The sequence below is a fragment of the Amblyomma maculatum genome, chromosome 3, assembly GCF_055883805.1.
Source record: "Amblyomma maculatum isolate TAMU_Amacu chromosome 3, ASM5588380v1, whole genome shotgun sequence".
NCBI lineage: Eukaryota > Metazoa > Arthropoda > Arachnida > Ixodida > Ixodidae > Amblyomma > Amblyomma maculatum.
In genome coordinates this window covers 92321050-92345032 of record NC_139346.1, presented here as the reverse complement: position 1 = coordinate 92345032, position 23983 = coordinate 92321050, and the positions used below count along the sequence as shown (strand labels likewise).

General features: G+C 49.3%; 1 protein-coding gene across 1 annotated transcript; it reads right to left on the bottom strand.

The window, feature by feature from the left end:
* Positions 1 to 11549: 11549 nt before the first annotated feature.
* On the bottom strand, positions 11550 to 23591 carry LOC146195301 (uncharacterized). The gene is made up of 4 exons (XM_084596769.1): positions 22151 to 23591; positions 12775 to 12957; positions 12061 to 12333; positions 11550 to 11785 (listed from the first exon to the last, which is right to left on the bottom strand). The coding sequence occupies exons 1-4, from the start codon at positions 23589 to 23591 to the stop codon at positions 11550 to 11552; spliced, it is 2133 nt and encodes a 710-aa protein (XP_084452895.1).
* Between the last annotated feature and the right edge of the window lie 392 nt (positions 23592 to 23983).

The following is a 23983-nucleotide window of genomic DNA, read 5'->3' as shown; positions in this document are numbered from 1 at the left end:
ACAAACTGGGCCAATGTAATGGTGGGCTTGGGATAAATTTAAAGGCCTTTCAGAGTTTTGTGACATGTACGATAATCTCAGTTTTGTATAATACAGTCGAAACCCGCAATAACGAAATCGCCGGGGACAGCAAAAAAATTCGCTTTCGCGAGAATTTCGTTGCCGCGAAAATGAGACAGAAAAGATAGAAAACAGCCCGCAAAAAGAAAATTTATTGCCAAAAGTCAGTCAGCTTAGTTTGCCGAGCCTTGCCTTGCAGCAACTTCATGGTTCTATTCTCACACTGCAAGAAGTGATCCAACCGGGTCCACTCCTGCTGCTTCGCCCGAAATCACCTTGGCCACAATATCGTGACGGGCTTTAAAGCGGCCCAGCCAGCCAGCGCTTGCTCTGAATTGGTCATGCCCGAGCATGAAGGCAAAGTCCAGAGCCTTCTGTTGCAGCAGTTTGCCAGACAGAGGCACTTTGTTTGCGCGCTGTTCACAGAACCAGGCAAACACCGCCTTGCCAACGTCCGGGAACACCGCAGCCGTCACTGTTTTATGCTGTGCTCGAGCACCATTCTCAAGCGCACCGAGAATGGCTGCCTTGCTTTTCAAAATTGTCGACAGTGAGCTGCACGCAATCCCGTACTCGTCGGCGATATCCATTTTTTTCCTTCCTTTTTCTGCTTGAGCAATGATGGCAGCCTTCTCTTGCAGAGACAAAAATCTTCGTTTTTTGGCTGGCGGAGACATCTCAAACGCAAACGTGCGGACTGCTGCTCATACACACCGCCACCACACACAACGAACACGTGCACCGCTCGCAGGCCTAAAAGTGCAGCGCTGATGATCTAGTGTCGCCCCCTGATGGTGTCGCTGCGAGGCTGCTTTCCCTGAACATAGCCTCCGAGATAAACAACCACGCGGAACCGATCACAGAGGACACGCGCTGCGCCGGTATGGTGGCTAGCACCGGCTCAAAGTGGCTAAAGTTTTTAAAGTTGTTCTGGCTGCAAGGTTGCCAGGCGCCAATGCTCTCGCTGTAGCCACGCAAGCGCGCTATTGCAGTTTGCTCAATTTGAGTGCTTTTTTGACGCTGTAACATGGGAGACAGTATGCGGACCGACGTTGCAGCAAATTTCGTTATCGTGGGATTGCGGTACAAAAATGTTTCGTTACCGAGAGATACGAAATACATTGGCCCCTATGGGCATTTGCCGGGATCTCGGAAATATTTCGTTGCGGCGAGAATTTCGTATTCTCGAGATTTCGCTATCGCGGGTTTCGACTGTATTGTAAATATGATCACGATGGCCAGCTGTCAGCTTATGCCTAGTATCAGCAGTAAGCCACCAGAGAATCTGAGTCGCTCTGAAATGTTCCGTAAAATGTCTGCTAATGTTTCCTGGCGTACTCTACTATGGCTAGCTTGTTCCAAGCAATATGGTCACTTCTAACCAGAGTTGAGAGCAATGGCCAGCAGGATATTGTTGGGGCTTCGAAGTTTTCATGGTAAAAAAAAGAAACTAAACACATCACATTGTCACGCTCGACCACAAACTCACCGTTGTCCCCACAACACAACTCTATCCCGACTCACTTCTTACCGCGCAGTTATCCCCGAGTCCCTTCTTCACCACTCACCTGCATGCATCCGCGCCATCTCGTTCGCCTCCCAGCAACTGCCCACTCGGCCTCCGAGATCCTCCTACACGCGAACACATCTCCTTCGTCCCACCCTCGTAGGATTGGTCCGCTTATGTCGGCACTCCTCCCTCACAACCCTCCCCTCTCAAATCGTAAAGCCGGGTCGGAAGGGAGAAGTAACGGTTCGTGGTAGAGGACCAACTGATCGGCGTAGGCAATATTTCGGCAACGTCTCGTAGTATGATCACTCAGAATGAAGTCATTGTCACCCACTCGCTTGACCACACGATAAGGTCCGCCTTGCCGCAGTGCCAACTTGGCCGAAACACCTTTGGTCGCGTCACTCAAGGTGCGAGGATCCAAGAGCAGGAGGTCACCATCCCTGATGTTTGTTGGTCTTGGGGGGGGTAAGGTAATTTGCCCTTACAGACTTCCTTCGTAGGCGGGCTCCTTTAGGATGCTTCACACCCAGCAGGGAGTAGCACTGCTCTTGAGCAACCTTCACATTTTGTTTTGCTGAGTACCTTGCAGGCAACATGGCTGCTGACATAATAAATTGTTCTTGGGTCACTTGTGGCAGTAGCGGTTCAACTGTGGGCAGGAAGTATGTCGCATGATTCAAGGAGTTCTTGTTTCTCACTGAGTCATCCAATATCCATTAGCTGCTCACATTTTGACTTGACTTCCTTTGAATTTTCCAATTTCGACAATAAGTGCTTGATTATAGCTGGTGACATTTGGCATTTACAAGAGACCTGTGCACAGAAGTTGTTCCTTGTGGACAGATTAGTAGTTATTGTAATCCTGTCCACGTTTCCAGCTAATGCCAAACACAATGCGGCACGCACAGCAAACAGTTGCAACCCGCCTCAGTCAGCCGCACAACATCTCATATAAAATAATCATTGCTGTTTACACATGACCATAAAAGCAACAGCCAACTGTTTTCTAAGGTAAGGCTCACCTTTTCCGGTGACTCGGGCTCAGGGTCCGAGATTGTGCTCTCATAGACACCGCTGCTTGAAGAGTCCGAACTGCTATAATCGTCTTTACCCGACTTGAATTCCTCCTCGGAGCTACAGTCTGAATACTAGAATTCTTCCTTGGAGTTACTGTCTGAAGACAGCAGGATGTACTGCCTTTTTGCATGATGGCTGCATGAAAGGTACAGAACATGATGAACATGGTAACTTGATTTTAATACTGCATCCACAAATAGCATCATGAGTAAATACTTGTTTTTCATCTGCATGGGGTGGTGCTAAAGATCCACCGATATTCCCTCAGACAAACTGAGCACCACAGCCAGCAAATGCCAGTTTACACCCCATGGTTAGCCGGAGGGTACAGGCCTGCACCTACCACATGCAAGTTTCCACTGTTTGAGGGCACAACCACAATGCCAACCAGTTAGTACTGCATTGGCAAGGTTTTCTACAAGAGACAATATCCAGAAATGCATTTTGCTCAGACTGATTCAAGCTCACTGTTATCACAGCTGATGTCAAGAAGGAATCAACACTACAACATACTACTTGCAGACCACACAGAACTAAACTTCACAAGGTTGGCTGCAGCACAAACAGTACAACGCAGACAAATGAAGGCACAAACCTTCATGCGTGGAAGAAGGTTCAATCCATGCCAAGGTGGCTGTATTCCAAAGCAAAGCACCTTTGTCCAAGTGTGAAGGTTTGTTCCTTCCTCTGTCTTCATTCTACCATTTCTGCCACAACAAACCTTACACTACAAACCAAATAGATCAGTTAACAACCTTTCTAAACTAGTCAAAACTCGGTTTAACAAAGTTGAGGGGAGCCACGAATTATTTCATGCGCGAGCGCGCATTCTTGCCGCCACTACATCGCTCAGGCTCATGCGGCGGTCTCTCTTTGTCACTGAGTGCTATTCTGATGACATTCTTTGGCCAAATGTTTGCTTCGTACGCGAGGTCGGCCACATCTTGAAGCAACTGTTCCCTTTCAGAGTATTGCTCCTCGGTTATAGATCTGATTTACAATAAACAGGTAATGCAAAACACTCATATCAGATTGAAACTAACACCTTGAAACATTGGTGCAATGAGGTTGAGAAGTCACCTAATGACATGCATCACTTGCGGCACAAAGTCCAGATGCACAGTTAACAAATGTCTTTTCCATGCAGTGTTTCTAGTGCAATTGGCTTGTTGCTCTCTGTGCACAAGGACACATACTTTTGTGCAGAGGCAAGCAGGAACGCTCAGACTTGCTGGCCCTATATGGCTCAGGGCTAAGGCTAATGCGGTGGTCTCTCTTTGTCCTACGTGTTTTTTCTGGTTACATTCCTTGGCATAAAGCTCTTCGCACGCAAGGTTGGACACATCTTGAAGCAGTTGATCCTTTTCAGAGTATTGCTCCTTGGTTCTAGATCTTATTTACAATGAACAAGTCATGCAAAGCATTCATATAGGATTGCAAGTAGAGCTTTGAAACATTTTTCCAATGAGGTTGGATTTACTTTCTGATGTTTTGCTTCTTACTCCATAAAAATATGTGAGCAAAATGTCTGTTGTGAGGGCTGAGAGGTTAGCTGTATCATGCTATGGTGGACCTTGAGGGAACAGGCACAGACGATTCGGAGATGCACTTTTAAACGAAAGCAGAGAAACTGTATTCAACTTCCACATTACAAAAAGGGCTGTCAGCCAACGCACTTGTTTCCTCTATTACATCTATTACAGTCATCTCTTGTCTGACATTTATCTCGTCCAAAATGTGCATTCCTACTTTTTTGGATTGGCATCATCTTGAAGACTTTCATCTTGAAAGCTGTGAAAAAGTCTTCATCCAAGCCACATTTATGACCAATCATACGCACTTCCTTACTGTAGAGACATAAGGAAGAGGTAATACACTTAAATCTCGTTATAACGAATTCGAAAGGGCGCCGAATTTTTTTCGTTATAAGCATTAGTTCGTTATAGCCACTAACTAATAATTATGCAATTAAATATTGCATATGAGGGTGCACTTACTGCAAGTAAGCCGTAGCCGAGGTATCAGCTTCCCGCTGCGGCCGAGTGGCTGCGTCTACGGCAAGAGCTATCGTTCTTGCCTGTATCGCATACAGCAAGAACTAGAATCGAACACATAAGTACAGATTTTATTGCCTTTCATGTCGATGGCGCCAACCTTTCATGTCGACGGAGCAAAAAAATCCGTGATGCTTCGCTGCTGTGTCTTTCTTAACCGAAGCACGGCCTTCTCGGCAGCAGCAGCTATCTGGAGCCCATCTTCTCCGTTTTCGTGGCCGCCGAAGAAGCGGTGCAGCAGGTCCACCGCGTCCAGCGCCTGGGACGATGTCGGTACATCACAAGCAGAGGGCGGAGTGTCGTTATCCCGAGCGACACCTTCATCGTCGCTTCCTTCGGGCTCCAGGGAAGAAGGCACAAAGTCGCCGTCAGCCGGCTGCTCCATTGCCACAACGTCGGCGTCCACGCCCACGTAGTCGCAGAAGGTTTCGCCTTCACACACGACGCCAGCGTCATTGAGCTCCTTCCATAACGCTACAGCTTCGTCTGATGCGGCGGCAGCAGTGGCAGCAGCCGTAGTACCACTGGGTGCGGCTATTTCGTCTGCTGAGTCGTCGCTGTCATGGTTACCGTATTTACTCGCATAATGATCGCACTTTTTTTTAAAAAATACTGACGCAAATTTCGGGGTGCGATCATTACGCGGGGTAAATTTTCTACAAAAACTTTTTGAGCACCGAAAACGCAAACAAGTTGCAGGTCAGACGTCTTAGAACATATATCTCGATTACAACCAAAAATAAAAGCTGACTAAGGCTTACCTTCGCAATAAACACGCACATTAAGCATCACATGGAGTGCACAATGCCCATTTATTTTTTTTCGTCAGTACTCTAATCAAAGTCTGAATCCTCGCCATCCTCGCTTTCACTGCTGCACGACTCATCGGAAACGGCAGTGTCGTCGCTGGGAGCATCTTCACAATCCCACAGGAAGTCATCTTCCGTTCCATCCAAAGCGTTAGATATGCCTGTCTTCTTAAAACTCTTAGCCACTACCTCGTCGGGGATACTGCTCCACGCTTCTGTGATCCACGAGCACAGCATCTCCACGGATGGCCTTCTAATCTTTCCGCTCGGCGTCAAATCATGCTGGCCCATCGCCATCCACTCAGCATAAAGTCGTCGAACGTTGTCCTTGAACGGTTTGTTCAAAGACACGTCGAGAGGCTGCAGCAGCGAAGTCAGGCCGCCAGGAATGACTGCAATGTCCGTGCGCAGCTCTTTCAGCTTGGCACGCACGCTGTCCACAAGGTGACCCCTAAAACTGTCCAAAACCAGAAGCGAGGGAAGCAGAAATGCTCCTGGTCTTCTGCCCCAAACAGTCTTGATCCAGTCGACCATCAGGTCTGCAGTCATCCACCCTTTCATCTGTGCACGTATATGGATGCCACGGGGAAAGTTTCCCTTTGGAATAGTCTTCCGCTTGAAGATCACGTATGGTGGCAGCTTCCGCCCGGGCCGTCACAGCAAGCATGACTGTGCATCGCTGTTTTTCTGCGCCAGACGTCTTCACGAGGACGCTCCGAGCACCCTTCTCGTTCACAGTTGTATTCCGGGGCATGTCGAACGTCAGTGGAGTTTGATCGGCGTTTCCAATTTGCGACATGAGGTAACCGCATTTTTCGCGAAGCCTAGTGACGAAGTGATGGAAGTCTATCACTTTGCTTTCATACGCGGCTGGGAGCCGCTGGCACAACGACGTCCGCCGCCTCAGGGAAAGTCCATTCCGTCGCATAAAGCGAGTCATCCAACCGGAGCTAGTGCGGAAATCCTTTGCGGCGATTCCCAGCTTCCTGGCAGTTGTGCGCGCCTGCGTCTGTATCATTTCTAATGACACTGCACAACCATCCTTGCGCAGGTCCCTCACGTATTCTAGGACCGCCTCCTCAACACGAGGGAACTTGCCCGTTTTGGGTCCACGGAAAGCCCGCCGTGTCTTGTTCGTAGCCATCAGCTTCTCGCACTGCTTCTTCCAATAGCGTATCCTCATTTCGTCCACGCCGAAATGCCTACCAGCAGCGCAGTTGCCATGCTCCAGTGCATAGTCGACAGCCTTGAGCTTGAACGCGGCGGTGTAACTGGCATACCGCCCCATGGTGAAATGGCGTAAACTCGCACAAAAACACAAAGCACGCTATGACGCTGCCGAATTGCAAAATGGCGAACGCCGCAAAGCATGGAATCATGGGAACTCCAACATTACTAGACTGGTACTGACTACAGTGACGGGGCCCGTCACTTTAACAAGGCCGCTGCAGTGACGGGGCCCGTCACTTTAACAAGGCCGCTGCAGTGACGGGGCCCGTCACTTTAACAAGGCCGCTGCAGTGACGGGGCCCGTCACTTTAACAAGGCCGCTGCAGTGACGGGGCCCGTCACTTTAACAAGGCCGCTGCAGTGACGGGGCCCGTCACTTTAACAAAGGCGCTGCAGTGACGGGGCCCGGCACTATATAGGGCACTGTGCACAAGTTAGCACAGTGCCCTAAATATCTGTTAGCATGCATTTTTAGCAATTGATACGATAAAATTTGTTTTTATTACAGTAACTTGTGTTCATTTTTATAGCTCAGTGAGAGCGAGAGTGCTAAAGCCCGCTTTCCGAGTCTACTTGAAACCTCAAGCGCGCTTGGGGAATCGGCATCGGGCCAAGCACGATTGGACTCAATTGCGCTTGAAAGTGGCCGTGTGACAACCTCCGATTTGCATTGAGTTCGATGAGCATTTACTCAATGAGGATTGAAAGTGCCCGTGTGACAGGAGTATAAATCCCGAACGCTTTAGATATATATTTTACACATATATTCCTTACAGCTATTGCTGAATCTCGCGTTACACAGGCTTAACCGTCCTGGGACTTTTTCCTATACACACACGTGACGTTACATGACATTAGTAAGAAATGCATAGGAACCGTTGCATATTCCAGTATTAGGTAACATAATGGCGATAGCGTAGAGGTAGGTGCAGCGTCCACCTCTCGTGAAAGATTAAGGCAGTTAGAAACTTGGTGCTGCGCAATTAAAGGAATATATGTATCACTGCACAAATTTATTTGTTTCAATTGCATAAATTTTTAACACTTGGTAGCGGCCGGTAGATTAAAACCTTTTATATTTAATTCATGTTAATGCATATCTGTATCTTACCTTGATAGAATGTTTCAACGGTACACTTCATATGCTTGGCAAATGAAGGCTTCAAGTCATGCCGAGTCGAAAGGAGAAAAAATCATTTACACCAATTTATTTAAAGATGAGACGAGGGCCGAGGGGTATACAATTCAATATACAATTCTCTGTGCATGCATGTATGAAGAGAACAAAGCTGGCATTTCCCAGTTTATACACTAAGCATACGACAAAATATCAACAGGAAACATTGCATATCTTGAGACAAAAATCTCATGTATAACAATTTCGACAAAACCACACCTTACTTCTTGGCGCAGATGTGACAGATGCACATTTAAAGTGAAGCCAATGCAAGCATGCGTCACACCCAATGGCGTTGTCACTGTGCTAACTTGTGCACAGTGCCCTATATAGTGCCGGGCCCCGTCACTGCAGCGCCTTTGTTAAAGTGACGGGCCCCGTCACTGCAGCGGCCTTGTTAAAGTGACGGGCCCCGTCACTGTAGTCAGTACCTACTAGACTAGGTTGGGAACTCGTCGGAATGCATTCGCTGCGGGATGACTGCAGATCAACCACCAGGTGGCTCCATGTTCGGGGTGCGATCATTATGCGGGGAATTTAAAAAATGGAATTTTGACCTCAAAATTCAGGGGTGCGATCACTTTGCGAGTAAATACGGTACTTCCGTTGGCAGCAAATGATGCTCGTCGAAAGCAGTTGGCGATGGTGCTGGCCGTCACATCCATCCATGCTGCGTGAAGCATCTCTATAGCCATATACAAATCGACCTTTGTGTCGCGGGTCAACTTCATGTTGATCAAAAGTCTGTCTATAACCCGCTTCCGGTACCCAGCCTTAAATGACATTATGACACCTTGGTCAAGGGGCTGTATAACTGCCGTGCAGTTCGGGGGCAAGAACCGAAGTTCAATGTTTTTTAGCCCCACAGTTGTGTGGTGAGCAGCGCAGTTGTCCGAGAAAAGGCATATCTTGCGATTCTCCTTCTCCAACTTCACGTCCCAGTCACGTAGCCAACCAGCAAAAATTTCCCTGGTCATCCAGGCCTTCCTGTTTGAATGGTACTGCGGCTGAAGTCGCCTCAAGTCCCCTCTTTCCTTTAAAGCATCGTGGCGACGCACTTTTTCCTATTACCAAAGGTGGCAATTTCTCGGAACTGTCCATATTCGCACAAAGAAGCACAGTGATGCGGACCTTACTATGTTTCCCGCCGCGACAAAGCTCGCCTTTTAAGGACAGGGTCTTCTGGGGCAACATTCAATAAAACAGAGCAGTCTCGTCAGCGTTGAACACATCCTTCTCTTCATATTTCTCAAGGAGAGGACCAACGTTGGCTTTCACCCACGCCGTTGCAGATTCTGTGTCGACGGCCTGGGACTCGACAGTTATGACCCTGCCAGCGATATCGCGGCGCTCCTTAAAACGCTGCAGCCAGCCATCGCTTGCAACAAAACTGTCATGACCCATGATGCAAGCAAAGTCTCTCGCTTTTCTTTGCAGCAATGCCCCACTCACAGGCAAATTAGAAGCCCTTGCGTTTAAGAACCACTTGAAAAGCGCCTCTTCCACGGCCTCAAAGGCGGGAGGCCGCAGCTTCTTGCGGCTACCTTTCACTCCACGTGCAACAGCGCCAGCGACGGCTTCTTTCTTGCTGAGGATGGTAGAAAGGGTGCTCGGCGCGATGCCGAACTCACAGGCCACTTGAGATTTCTTCTTGCCTGACGCAACAGCCTTAATTATTGCTGCCTTCTGCTCCAGGTCGATGACTTTTCGTTTTCGCTTCAAGTTGCTGCTGCCGGCGCCGCCGTTCATTTTTCTGTCACGAAACTGGTGACTTGGCCAACTCGGCGAAGAAAGCGAACCGACTGCCCTACGCTGTGGTTAAACCTAGCTGACCTAGCCCTACAGACCGTGAACAGGCGTACTGTGTACGGAACAAAGCGAGTTATGGCGTGCGGAAGTGCGGAACGGAACGGACTGAGAGGCTTGGCTACTTGGTCAGTCTGGCCTGGCTCGGAGCGTTGCCGGATGGTAAGGGGCTGCCGCGGGAGATTCGAAGTGCCGCAGCCTCAGAAAAGGCCTAAAAGCACATTGTGCACTCTGAGAATTTTATGCGTATATGCTTCACTGTTATCATACTTTACGGACGAGCAGCTCCTTAGAAGTAAGCTTTTTAGCTGTTTTCAGCATTCGGTCCACAATGGACTGATTAGGACAATCTGCATACTTTGGTAGCGCTCCATTGAAGACTGCTAGGGAAGCAGACGCTTCCAGTTGTATTTTCCTGCAATGGCATTGCTCACTGTTCGAGCAGGCAGATGTGATGCTGTCTCTAAACTGGCCTGCCCACTATGCTTACGACATTGCACTGCTTGAAAAATGAATGATGCTAGTGACTAAGGTCTTCAGAAGCGCTGACAACGCTGTGTAGGCATGTCTGATCATTGCAGTCATTTAGTTGCCTAATAGTAGAGAACAGTGACTCTGCATCATCACTTGAAAACTTTCCTATGAGTACAAAGTGGAATCTTGAATTCAGGAGTGGTTTTGTGCATGTTACAGTAGATGTGGTCATCATGGTGAGTCTCTATGCGAGAAATTTCAGCTTGTGGATGGTGCCTCTTTGTCGCGTGGCAAAGTTATAATTTAAGCACTCTGTCTCCAGCCATAGAAGCCTGCGAGGCAAAGTAGCTAGACGAAACAAACAATGAAGCATGATCCAAGGGAAATGGCGCTGAGCTTTTGTTTTTTGCAGCATGAAAAAAAAATGAAAAATGGATTTGAAAGGAATAAATGAGTATCAGCTTTCACATGCACTTTTTATGAGAAGACATTTTATACAAATAGACTCTCATTCTAGTAAATTGAGACTTCTGAACAATAAGTGCTTTTGTATCGGTTGTGACTCATATACTATGGGGGTTATTCTCGCAAGAATGCATCAGGGAGGGGCTAGACGCTACAGTTGCCTTCTAGCCTTGGCGTGCAGCCCTAACAGACAGAGCTGTGACCCCCAACCCGCGGTGCGAGAAGTCGCTACTGCGGCGGGTTCGAGCCAGAGGGGACAAACTTCGAGTTATGTACTCGAACAGTTTATTATGCTCGAGTAACGGCAGGGAAGATACACTCAAGAACAACTGCCGTGTAGCGAGCGAACGCCGCATGCGGGGGTGAAATCAAACCACTTAAGGGGGAAGCACGCACAAGGAGTGAGAGGTAGTCTGCTGACTTGGTGCGGCTTCGTTCTCACGGCCCGCAGCGGTAAGTGCGCGCTGAACCGGGAGCAGAGGGTGAAGGCGCCGGTCTCCCCGAAGGAAAATGCTGAACCGTGCACGTGAACGCTCAACCGCCGAAAGACTCCAAGGGAGTTGCGGCAGACGCGCTTATCGCCTCTGGTCGGGGAGAGGAGATTTCTCGGGTAGGCTGGGAGGAGAGAAGGAAACCCATGCGGTGTCGCCGCGGGAGCCTGGGAGGTTGGGAGGGTGGCCAATATGCCCTCTCTTCGCGGTCCTCCCCAATTGCACATGGCCCTTTATAAAGGCGCAGGGGTTTATGAATCCCCACATCCCCCCTCCTTAAAACCGCCTTATCACCTTTTCCGAAGGGGGGGTGGTAGGTACCTATTCTGCCATCAAGTCCGCGAGGTCCATCAGCGGAGCCGCCGATGATGCCATCAAGGGCGATGACGGGGTCTACTCGGGCGCACTCGGGGACAGTCGGGACCGACCTGGCCGCGCAGAGGAAGGGCCACCGGGAACATCGCTGCAGGCAGGCCCCTCCGCTGCTCCGGTGGCGTTCAGCTGGTTCGGATCCACCAGCGGTGACGCCGATGCTCCAGGACCAGCGCACGCAATAGTCTGCAACCACTGCGCGTACGCCGGGTCCTCGGCGAGCCGACGCATCATCACCGCCGCCGCGGGACCAAGCTCTGGCGCCAATGGCAACAGCCACGTAGCAGCCTCCGCCCGCATCTTTTCGCCCCAGCTGCAGTGAAGCTTGGAGCTCCTGTGCCTTGCGCTGGATAACAGCAAGCCTCCGCATATGCAAAACATGGAGCCGGGCGCTGGAGGCAGAGGCACCATTGGCGCAGCGATGTTTGTCCTCCACGGTCCGGCCCTGGAACATGCTTAATAGCTTATGGCTCTTCTTGTTGCGAGGCGTTCGCTCTTGTAGTCTCCAGGGCTGCTCCGAAAAATAGCTTACCAGCGCCTCCCTGCCAATCTGGTGTGTCCAGGTAGCGACCGAGCACCTCGCCGGCACAGTGACCGCTGTCGCCGTACTGGAGTGGCCTGCGCGTCCACCAGCATTCCGGGTAGTCGGTATCGGGCAGGCGTCCTTCCTCAAGGGGGCCTCCCGGTGTCCCGTGTCTCTGATCGTAGCGCCTCTTTCCAGCAGGCCCCGTGCTGGCCGAGCGGTGGCGATCAGGGTGTCCCTGCCCCTTATGGCCGACGGGAATGGGCTGTTGGGCCTGCATAGCTTCAGGGTTTGTGTGGAGCAGTCAAAATTGCCTCCAGATCGCTCAACGGTCTGGTGAAAAGTGCGATGTCCGTGGAGCTTATTTCCCGCACTTTTCTTTCTCCACCAGGCGGGTTCCAAGAATATCAGGGTTAATTATCGCAAGAATGCGCCACGGGGGGGCTAGACGCTACAGTCGCCTTCTAGCTCCGACGTGCCAGCCCTAGCAGACAGGGTTGAGACCCCCAACCCGCGGTGCGAGAAGTCGCTACTGCGGCGGATTCGAGCCAGAAGGGACAGATACCGAGTTACATACTCGAACACTTTATTGTGCTTGAGTACATGGCAAGAAAAATGCGCTCAAGAACTACCTTTGTGTAGCGAGCAAACGCCGCGTACGGGGGTGAAATAAAACCACCTAAGGGGGAAGCACGTGCAAGGAGTGAGAGTTTGTCTGCTCACCTGCCGCGGCTTCGTGCTCACAGCCAGCGGTGGTAAGTGCGCGCTGAACCGGGAGCAGAGGGTGAAGGCGCCGGTCTCCCCGACAGAAAATGCTGAACCGGTGCGCGTGCATGCTCAACCGCCGAAAGACGCTCAGGGAGTTGTGGCAGACGCACTCATCGCCTCGGGTCGGGGAGAGGTTTCCTGGGTAGGCCAGGAGGAAAGAAGGAAACCCATGCGGTGTCGCCGAGGGAGCCTGGGAGGTTGGGAGGGTGGCCAGTGTGCCCTCTGCTCGCGGTCCTCCCCAAGATCGCTCATAATCACGCGTGTTAACTACCCGCGGCCCTTTATAATGGGGCAGGGGATTATGAATCCCCACAGTACCTCTCGTCACTTGCACTGTAAAAGTGCATCCTATAGGCATCCCTATTGACATTGTTAAACGTAGTGCTCTTGATGTGGTTGGTTGAAAACCATTTGTAGACTATCTCCATAAATTCGACAGTGGGCTAGCAATCCTCGAACCCAGGAGCACCAAGGCGATATCCGTGCTGCTGTAGGAATCTCAGGATCGATATGTCTTTGAAAAAGAAACAGCAGTGGGCATCTAAGGTGACTTCAGCTGCAGGCTTTATAACAATGTCACCTGCACGTTCAAACCATCTTCTTTGATGTGGTGTGAATATGAAGGATCAAAGATGCAGACAATATGCTTTCGCAGGGAGCGCACAGCGGGAGTCCGACAGGGGGCAGACTCTTTGCCTGGATGACAACAGTTGCACTGTGCTCGGGTGCTGGTGTGCTAACTGATGGAAGCAAAACTCATCTGAAGGTGAACCACTGCCGCTGCGCTTAGGTCCGCAACGCCGTACCCACCAGGCTACCCGCGAAGTAGTGAGGGCTTCTGGTAGCAACCAATCCCACGACGCTCACTTTGACAGACCAGGGCAAGCTGATGAAAGGAGTTAGCCAACTCTTCCCAGTAGCCCCGGGCCTCAACGAACTCCTTTGGCTCCCAGCTATCCTTCGCTATCAACCTGCTCTATTAGTGTGCAGGTTTCTGCCTCTTCATTCTTAACCTTTCATCGAGGCATCATGTAACTTAGCGTCCTTTTATACTGCGCTGCTTTACTTGGCAGCACATGCTGAGACCTTTTTAATCTCTGAAGCTTCACCAGCCTCATTATAACTTCAAGACCTCTCATACCCTCATATTGCATAATCATTGCATCCGGAAAACTAAGGTATAATATAATCATATAGATTCAATGAATATTGTTAGCGATGTGGGTTCACCTGTTGAACGTAAGCGCAGGCTTCTCCCATCGTTTTATTTCATGTGCAAGCACATAGATGGCGCAGCTGCGCTACATTCCACCTGCGCACCAGTTTTGGTGCCAACCCGTTTCAAAGGGTATGGTCCTGAGCGTCATCATCATCATCATCACGCTACATTCCTCACTGGTACGCAACATGGGTGAGTGTCCCAGTTAAATATCAGGTTCTTCTTTTCTTGTTGTTTTCTTCAAATTTCTCTCATCTCCCGATTACATGGACCGGAATTCACTCTAATTGCAGAATACAGAATTTATTTACACTATATACAAATTGCAGCACAACTTCAATCAGGGTGCGGCCTCTCGTCACGGCACCCGAAATGAGTCTCCCGTTTTTCCGCGTCGCTCGGACACTTCAAAGTCGTTCTCTCCCTCGAATTCCTCCTCGCCAGGCTCCTGAGGAATCCTAACTTCCCCCGTCGTTTCGCCGCGGCTGTGGCTGGCGAAGACGCCTTCCACCCCCATTACAAATGTTGACCGCCAGCGCCCGTCGAATTCTCAGAAGCCGACTCGCTGGCTCAGCGGGGATGGTTGCAGGCAGATCGGATGTCTTCGCGAGCGACGTTCTTCTTCTGCTGGTCGTCCGTGCGGCGCCAGCTCGCAGGCCGCCTCACAAGTTGGGACCGTACAGAGGGAGGAGGCGTCTGCCACGGCCGCTCCGTTGGCTTACAAACACACACAAACGCCAGCAAAAATACACACATATGGCAGTCTTTTCAAGAGTTATCTGCCCGCGACCAGGGCGCTTCAAACGCGCGCTTAACACCTCCACCGCCACTGTGATGCGTGACTTCTTGGAACGCGTCACATCTCACACAATACCAGTGCGCGGCTGATGTCCGTGATCCCTCTCCGGCACACAAACAAACTTAAAAATTTAAACGAAAGGGCCCTCGCTCCCTTTGAGCAACGGAGCTGGTGCACAAGCGTCGGCAGCACGTCAGGCCAGGCGAGGGATGCCTCCGACCCCCTGCGGCGGAGGGCGGTCCGTCGGTTCAGTGTCGCCCATACGAATGATCTCCAAAATTGTGTCCCTTTTGGCAATTTGCTCTTTTTGCGTCCTGCTCTTTGTCCACACACTGGACTTCATGCGTCGCTCGCAAAAGGTTGGATCGAAGCGCTTCTTCCTTTCGTTTCTCTCTGTCGAGCGGGATGCGCGCTTCTTCCCTTGAAGAGAATCTCGCTCACCCTTGTGATTAGTCCGCACGCAATCATTTGAGGCCCGCCCCATTTTTGCCCTTCGCGACTGCCGTGGTGCCCGCGGCTTACACGACTGACTTGCGAATTTCTCTCCCTTTTCAAGCAAACGTTCTGCTGCCGCCTCATTGGGAATGCACACGCTCGCACTGTTCTCCGTCTCCTTCGACATACCACGGCCGGATAGCTCACGTATGCTCTCCTTGCAATGTACAACCCTTTCATGCAGGCAGTTCTCTCTTTCAGCGCCGTCGCTACCATCCTGCTCTGCTGCGTTGACCGTTACAGCCACATCTACCTCAGGACAGATTTCGTCGTTGTCACAACCCTCCTTCAGTGCAGTTATGCCTACGCGCACTACGGGTGTCATTTCCATCCGCTCCGGATTTGTGACGTCCTCAACAATCGCATCTCCCTCGGATGCCGGCGTGCTATTCGGAGCACCGCATAGCGCGTTGTCAATCGTGTCTACGTTTCTTTCCGTCTCAGACGCATTAACAACTGCCTTCTGATCCTCAATCTCGGCCTCACTGCCGCCTCCCGAATTAGCCAGTCTGCGGCCCAAACTTTCCGCTCTCTGACCTTCTTCGAAACTCTCCGCGATGCCCGTCCCTTTGTCTGGACTCACCGCTTGTTTGTTGCCGGCCGCCGCTGCCCTGACAGCTTCCTCGTACTGCAAATCCGCTGCTGCCAATTTCATTTCTGCGATTTTCAGTTTCAATTTTAACCGCGCCATCTCGTCCCCGAGCCCCCGCTGACGCCCCCTACCTTTGCGCCCGCCACCAGCTGCCCATCTCCAGCACCCCGGCCCCATCCTTCCCCGCTACGGTCCCGCAAACTATGCCCCACAGTTGTCATAGTGCGCCACGGAAGAGGGACCTACAAGACACCAACCTGTGTCGTGCTCCGAAGATGGCTTGGCCCGCTGTTCAGCGCCCGAGGTTCATGGCTCAGCCCTGGCTCCTTTGCTGTCTTGCCTCCGTCGATCCGATGGCCGGTCCGCTTCAAATCGGAAGATCCTGTCGACTGCGCCAGTTAAATATCAAGTTCTTCTTTTCTTGTTGTTTTCTTCAAATTTCTCTCAAGTTAAATATCAGGATCTTCTTTTCTTGTTGTTTTCTTCAAAATTATCTCATCTCCCGATTACATGGACTGGAATTCACTCTAATTGCAGAATACAGAATTTATTTACACTATATACAAATTGCAGCACAACTTCAATCAGAGTGCGGCCTCTCGTCACGGCACCCGAAATGAGTCTCGTTCTCTCGTTTCTCTCGCTCGAATTCCTCCTTGCCAGGCTCCTGGGGAATCCTAACTTCCCCCATCGTTTCGCCGCGGCTGTGGCTGGTGAAGACGCCTTCCACCCCCGTTACAAATGTTGACCGCCAGCGCCCGTCGAATTCTCAGAAGCCGACTCGCTGGCTCGGCGGGGATGGTTGCAGGCAGATCGGATGTCTTCGCGAGCGACGCTCTTCTTCTGCTGGTCGTCCGTGCGGCGCCAGCTCGCAGGCCGCCTCACAAGTTGGAACCGTACAGAGGGAGGGAGCGTCTGCCATGGCCGCTCCGTTGGCTTACAAACACACACAAACGCTAGCGAAAATACACACATATGGCAGTCTTTTCAAGAGTTATCTGCCCACGACCAGGGCGCTTCAGACGCGCACTTAACAGTCCCCACTCACATTCTTAACTACAGAGTAATACAATAAAACACAGAACAGTAAACACTGTATGCGATAGTCCTAGGATGTTAGGATAGTCTGTCACTATAGCCACTTTTCACGATTCACCGTAGGCGTCATCACTGTAGGGAGAGGGCGGTAGTGGTCCTCTGTCTTTAAAAAGCAGTTTTCCGCTGTCTGAGCACACACACTGCACTCACAGTAATCAAGTTCAGTATAGCACACGCACACACACACTCCCTCATGGAAGTATTTGTTTGCACACACGCACCATGGTAGAAAGAGTACATGGTAGCGTAACTCTCATAGAAGCCTGCGTGTCGACTCTGAGTGAGGCTTTAGTTTCCCGGCGCACCCTGCGAACTGTAAGGCAAAGCAAACATGTGACGTTGTGACGTCAAAAAACCTTGTGACGTCACAGTGGCGTACTTTTGGCGGGGAATTTGATTGTCTTTTTACTTATGGACGAAAGGCAAGGCCAACGACAACGGAGGCAGAACGATGCTCAGATAAGGCAGAAAAATGGACACCGTAACTGTTCCGCCACATGGATTTCTACTGTCAAGTTTTACGGTAACTGAAATGTTACGGCATCTTTAACTACCTTATCATAGCATCGTTCTGCCTCCGTCGTTGTTAGCCTAGTCATCTTTTGTCGCGTGTCATGTAAACTCATTCTGGGGCTTATTTCTTCGGGCACGTTTGTGAACATAAAGGGCCTTCAAGTGAATTCGGCAAGCACATGGATAGAATCACTTGGCTTGAGGGATTTCACTAAGGGCATAAATAAATGAAGCTGTGCTGCATAGAAAGCCAGGCTTTATTAATTCACGATTAATTACATAGACGCTTCACGACAAGGCAAAGGAAAGCGACCACTGCTCATTCGTCATAGTCTTCGTGATATCCTCATATTAACAAAATGACCTGAGCATAGGTCTCCAAATGAGACGCTGTGAGATTATAAAAGGTTAAAAGATTTTGCTAACAAGCAAAGTACATATCACTGTCAAAGAACAAAGAAAATTGAACGGAATAACTAACGCTTGTGCTAGAACACCAAAACTGTAAGAGCATAGGTAACCAAATTAAATTGGGATTGCTAGTATTTAGAAGTTAATGCTTCTGAGAAGTGAAAATGTCTGCGATATAGCCTCGCTCCAATAAATCTTGCCGTGTTCACGATTCCATTATTTTACTCGCGCTTTTTTTGCGACTGAGAGGAGTCAGTGTGAGGCTACAAATTTACAACTTAAGCATTTAACATGTTCATGAGAAAGATTCCATTGACAATAGGAACATCCCTGTGATAACAGCTAAAGCACATTCAGCGAATGTTGGTGTGGTAATACGACGCAGCAAGCAAAACACGCAGCAAAGGGAGCGGAATGGAAGGCTTTGCGCAATGCGACACGCGTCTTGGGGGCAATAAAATCTCACCTTCATCCTTCAATTAAAACAGATGCAGTGATACGCCACTCATGCAGACGTGTATCCGTAAAACAAGCCACCACTTTTGCGACATGCCTGGGAGGCCGAGCTGGCCGAACTGTGACTCAGCATTGTCCCATCATCCGGAAATGCGCACATGCAGCAGCAATCAGTTTCTCATCAAGCACACACACAGTCTTTGCCTTGCTGTAAAGCTCTACCACAACCAGCAGAACGAAATACTGACTGTTTGGTACAAATAACCCACTCTGTACGCAGCATGCAACAATGAACGCTGAACCGGGGCCGATGACGCACCCATCCCGTGGATGAAAAACCTTTGGTCTGAGCTATATCTGAGCTTTGGGCAACTACGCAGCAGATACTAAATGGCCGACAGAGGCCGTTAGAAACAAATGAAAATATTATTATAAATATGACACGTTTTTTTCTTACGCAAGAAACGAAAACTGCAATAATTCCTGAGCGTGCATATTATATTTACTTTCTAATTCTTTGGAGTTCTGGCAGATCTTATTTTCCGTGCTTTAGTAATTGGCCACACAGTTCGCAGGGGCCCTCATCATCGAGTTGATGCCTCTGGCAATAGGCAGCTGTACGCGTTTTCTTCCAAGTAACGCTATGGTGGCTAGAAGGGGGCAGTGTGACAGGCGTGAGCCGGCGGAGTGCACAGGGGAGCGATGAAAGCTGTAGATGGCGCTACATGCAGCAGGTGTGCAGCTGTCGCAGTGGCTCAAGGGGGCGGCACAGCACCTAGCACGCGCTCCGCGTGAACTTTGCGTTGCATTTGAATTTGTGTGACGCGCTGTGCAAGCATCACGAAAGGCCTGCAGCTTAGAGATGCATTACTAAGAAGAGCGTAATTTCTGTAGAGAACAGAGAATGAAAAGATACATTATTTGTTCCATTGGAACGCGAAAGAGAAGCTTAGCCACGCGATTTGTAAACGGATCTCATTTGACTTTTGAACGCGCAGCTGAATATTCAATCTGGACGAACTGGTTTTCGCTAAAGGCTTGGTGTTAACGTAAGTGAACGTGGACAACGAACACTGATAATTCAGGATTCCAACTTTCTCATCCGGCCATCGGCTGCGAATAAACGAGTTCCTACAGAAAAAAAAATAAATAAATAAATAAATAAAATAAACCTACTAGCAAATCCGCGCGAGAGAATTCGGGGCAATGACATTGTCTTCGTCACTCTGCTCACTGTTGGCATCTGCATACATCTAAAACATGTCGTTTATGGAAGCAGTAGCTTTTAAAAAAAAGTGCATGTGTGAGTGCACGTTCTGGCGAACCTCAACATGCACTATATCTTTCCCATCACTGCTTTTGTTGTACAAGTCCGCAGGACCAGAAAAACGACTTTTATTACACAGCAAACTATCCACATGCACAAAATGTCCACAAGAACATAAATGATTTTTTTTTTTTATTAATGGTACAGCGATCCAAGTGCACACATCAGACTCTACTTCACCCTCCTTAGCTTCAAATGTTTCTGGCGCTCCCTCTGAAGAGCCTTGTCTTTATTCAAAGACTTGGTAAAAAAATTAAGCCTAGTTATTACCACAAACTGGATAATTTTTGCAGTCAGCTGTTTGTGATGCAGCTCACATCCCACTTGGTTGAGTGTTAAAGTGCTAAGAAATTGCACAAAATCGTGCATACTGAAAGCATAGAGCTTTTCCTTTGAAAAAAATAATGTGAATGCATCCTCTAACACTTTAATGAGCGCAGCCAACTCAGCTCCAGGGTACAATAGGCCTCCCCTGTCAAAAGGCTGAGTGAACATGCTATCTGCATTGACTTTAGCTGCTGCTCTGGTGACTGTAAGGCCAGAAGCACAATCCTGGCAAGAAACTTTCCGACTAAACTTCCTGGCCACATAACCAGCCATGTAAAAGAAGAGTCTGCTGTCACTTGTCTCAGCCACATAACTGTCGTGGTCTGAAGTGAGGCACAGCTGAATCACAGAGCCAGCATCATCAACATTTCCTACCTCCAGCATGTCTTCAATTATGTCCTGCATACTAAAAGTATAATTATTTGCAGCTGTTGGTGAACTAACAAGGGCGCTAACAAGCTGGGCTGGACTGTTCCCTGATTTGGGTGGACGGGCAAGGTTATAGTAGCTGAGGCAGTTAACAGTTACAAGAAACTGTCCAGGGCTAGGGTGATCATTTGTCCCCGAGTATTGTCTGATAATGCCGAACAAGTTTTCCAACTTGTCCTGACTTAGCCTTGAAGTCAGCAAATATTTAAAACCCAAAGCTTCCAGGTATGTCAGAAGTGATAGTACACTGTGAATCGTAACACGCAGTCCTTCAGCAGTAGTTTTGCTGATAAAGCCACCTCCGGTGCTCTTTGCCACATTTTCCCATTTATCTAGAAAATCAAGAAAAGCCTCAAGGTCAGCAACGCCCTGGGATTATGGCCTTAGTCCACTGCGTGGAAACCTCGAGGTTAGAAGGGATATGAGGCCGCTCATGCGCTTCACAAGCTTTTCTGTCGGTGCAATCGAATCAGAAGAGTGCTCAGTGTGATTTCAGTATAAAGAGACCTTTTATCACTTCTTCGCTAAACAGTGTGAAGGCTAAGTTCACCTTCATTTTTTCGAAGGAGTTGGGTCTGATGTGAGCACTGGTTATATGTGGCATTGCTTTCAATGTTAAAGGACTGTTGTCCTTTTCCCATGCCAGCTGTATGTGTTCTATACATGCACGACCATCTGGAGTTGAGAAACCAGTGGCCACAAATGCATTCCTCATACACTTGACTAAATGTGGGAAATCAGAGCAAAAGTGGAGCTCTCTCGAAGGGTCTACAGGATGTCTTGTTTTGAATGTCACACAGCTTGATGATGCTGAAAGAGAAATGAAGAATATTTTGAGCCAACTCTTTCAGTTTGATGTCAAGCATGACTGTGCATGCATATCAGGTGTTGTCTAGATAAATACACTCCAGTCTTGAAGTGCCATGTTAAATAGGCTGAATGCCAATTGCTTTCTTACCACCAATTCCAAATGACCTCCACATGCTGCGGTTCCATGAAGCACCGTCGCAGGTCAAGAAATCAACACACAGTCCTGCTCGTTCTGTCAGCAGTACTGCTTCCAGCAAAAGCTTTGACAGCATTTCAGCTTTGATGTTGCCTCTTGACGCAAACACAGCGAGTATTTGGGTCCAGTCACCTGCACAATAAACAACCCACATAGGCATCATGGAAAACTTATTTAAGAATGACACTGTTCACATGTCCAGTCTGTGTCACTGCATGCCTAGTAAATCAAGCATAATCAAATCCTCGTCAGTGCTTGTCCTGTTTTTTTGTTTTTTTTTTCATAGAGCTGGGGCTAGCACATTATTTTTATAACACAGCTGTAGTAAATAAAGGAAGGGCATGAGATGACTTCTCTTTATATATAACAATAAACAGTGGCACACAAGGCCTGTTAGCAGATAAAAGTCAATACAAACAGAATTACAGACCTTGAAATGGTTGGAAGAGCATCACCATTCCATGATCTGCAGGAACGGTTTTTTCCTCTTCAGGTGTATGCTTTCCTAGGTCTACGAAACCTTGCACAGCACCTGAAATTACAAAGTTCCCATGATTATGCAGTACAAAATGCATACCATGCTAGAGGTACCAAGGTACCAAATATCATGGTAGAAGTAGCAGCGATTACCTCCAGTGAGCACCTGTGACTATGCTTACCTGCAGCGTTGATGCTGAAGTGTTCGCATAACTTCATTTCATCGAACACTATGCCACCATGCCGTGCATTGATGTCCATATGCTCAGTTTTCACGGTGATGGCCTTAAACACACTTTCACTGAAGCCAAAGCCACTTTTAAAATTTTGAACGTAGCGCTGTAGGCAGGTTCGGCCGGGCAGGATTAGGATCTTCTGTTTGCGCAGGTGTTCATATAGTTTGCGGCTTCTCATACGTAAGAGAACACATTCAAGAATCCATTCTTTCTCATAACGCATGCGGGATGTTGACTTTCTTGTTGCAGCTTTGAAGCAGGTCTTAATGGCCATTTGTTGTTTCAGAGGCAGTGCTTTGATACGATCACTGAGCACTTCATCCCCCATTTGTTCATTTGCCTGCCTCATAGCTTCAATCAACCTTGTTGAGTTGTGAAGCTTTTTTTGAGCGGTTTGCAAGTGGCGGCATGTGTTTGCATGATTTCTTAGCTGACTTATTGCTGCACGTGGCAGTTTCCTCCGTGATTGCTGGTCTTGAACTAGCCTTCTTAAATATTTGCAGTGAATACAAGGTCCGGGCACTTCGCTTGTGAGAGCGCATTTGGGGGAAAAGTGGGCGCCAGCAAACGATACATACTTGCTTGATTTTGCTGGTGTTAGTCTACAACCTGTGCAGATCACGAGCGAGTGCGTAGTGTCGAGGACTGATTGTGCTTCAGTGGAAGATTTAACAATGCGCTCCGAGTGCTTTGAAGCTCGCACATAGACATAGCACAGCACTGATCCCAGCTGGCTGCCTTCTTGGAATGTTACCGCTTTCCGCAGCCGCAAGTAACCGCTCTCCTCTCCGTCTCGCTCGCAAACGCTGAAGAAAGCAACATGCGGTTCTGCTGCAAATCTCAGTTTGCTCCAGGAACTATCAGGCAGCTGAAGATTTTGGCAGATGCTTTCTGCAATTTTGTCCGTCTTGTCCTGCGCTGGTGACAGACACGGTGAAAAGTCTGCTACATCGTGCGAGTCCGGTGACTGGGCTGACTGCGCGTCGTCAGCCGTGCTTATCTTCTTCTGCTTTGGAGGATGTGTCTTTTGGTCGCACAAATTCCTCACCTTCCGTTTGACAGGCGCTTTCTTGGTGAAATATTTGGGGGCATCAGGAAAGACTGTTGGGATAGCGTCGACAGTCAGCTGCGGCCGATCACGTGGAATTTCGACCACTTCCCCATTTATAACGTGCCGAAAGGTCTTCTCGACGTACTTCAATTCGAAGTGGCGTTCGCAAACGACGCAATCGGTTGTTAGTTCCTTGTCAGCACGCTTGATATTGCGCGACCACAGTTCGCGTTGAGCAGCATCTTTCGGTGGCTTGAAAAGAGAGGCTTTCCCTGTGCACGTTCTGTACCCGCTTTTGCAACCTGGTACAAAACATGTTCGCGCTTTCGATGTCATTAGTCAATGCAGTGTTATGCACTACACATCACAGGAAAAGCACAACACTGGCCACTTCACACCTTGAAATAATCACAGCTGCACAGGTGAGTCGTTTCCCAGCTTTGAAGGGATCGCGGTCTGCATGCAAACAAGCGCATCCCACGCCGCATACGCCCGCACTCGCGCTCCGCCGGCTTCTCCTTGCACACCTGAGCGCCGCAGCGCCCCTTGCGGCGCCGGAAAATTTCATCGCGGATCGTGCTTCTACCTCACAAGGCGCGGATGCGTCGCCCATCACACTGCCCCCTTCTAGACACCATAGTAACGCGACCATTTACATTGACCTTACACGCACTACACATATGTGCGGAGTTCCATAGCGTGATGTCTTCAGGTAGGGTCCCCCAGTG

Coding starts and splice junctions, on each gene's coding strand:
- LOC146195301 (XM_084596769.1), bottom strand. CDS start 23,591: ATGACATCGAAAGCGCGAACATGTTTTGTACCAGGTTGCAAAAGCGGG. Junction 12,334..12,774: donor TGAGCACGAAGCCGCGGCAG/GTGAGCAGACAA, acceptor CAAACCCTGAAG/CTATGCAGGCCCAACAGCCC. Junction 11,786..12,060: donor AGATTGGCAGGGAGGCGCTG/GTAAGCTATTTT, acceptor CATTGGCGCCAG/AGCTTGGTCCCGCGGCGGCG.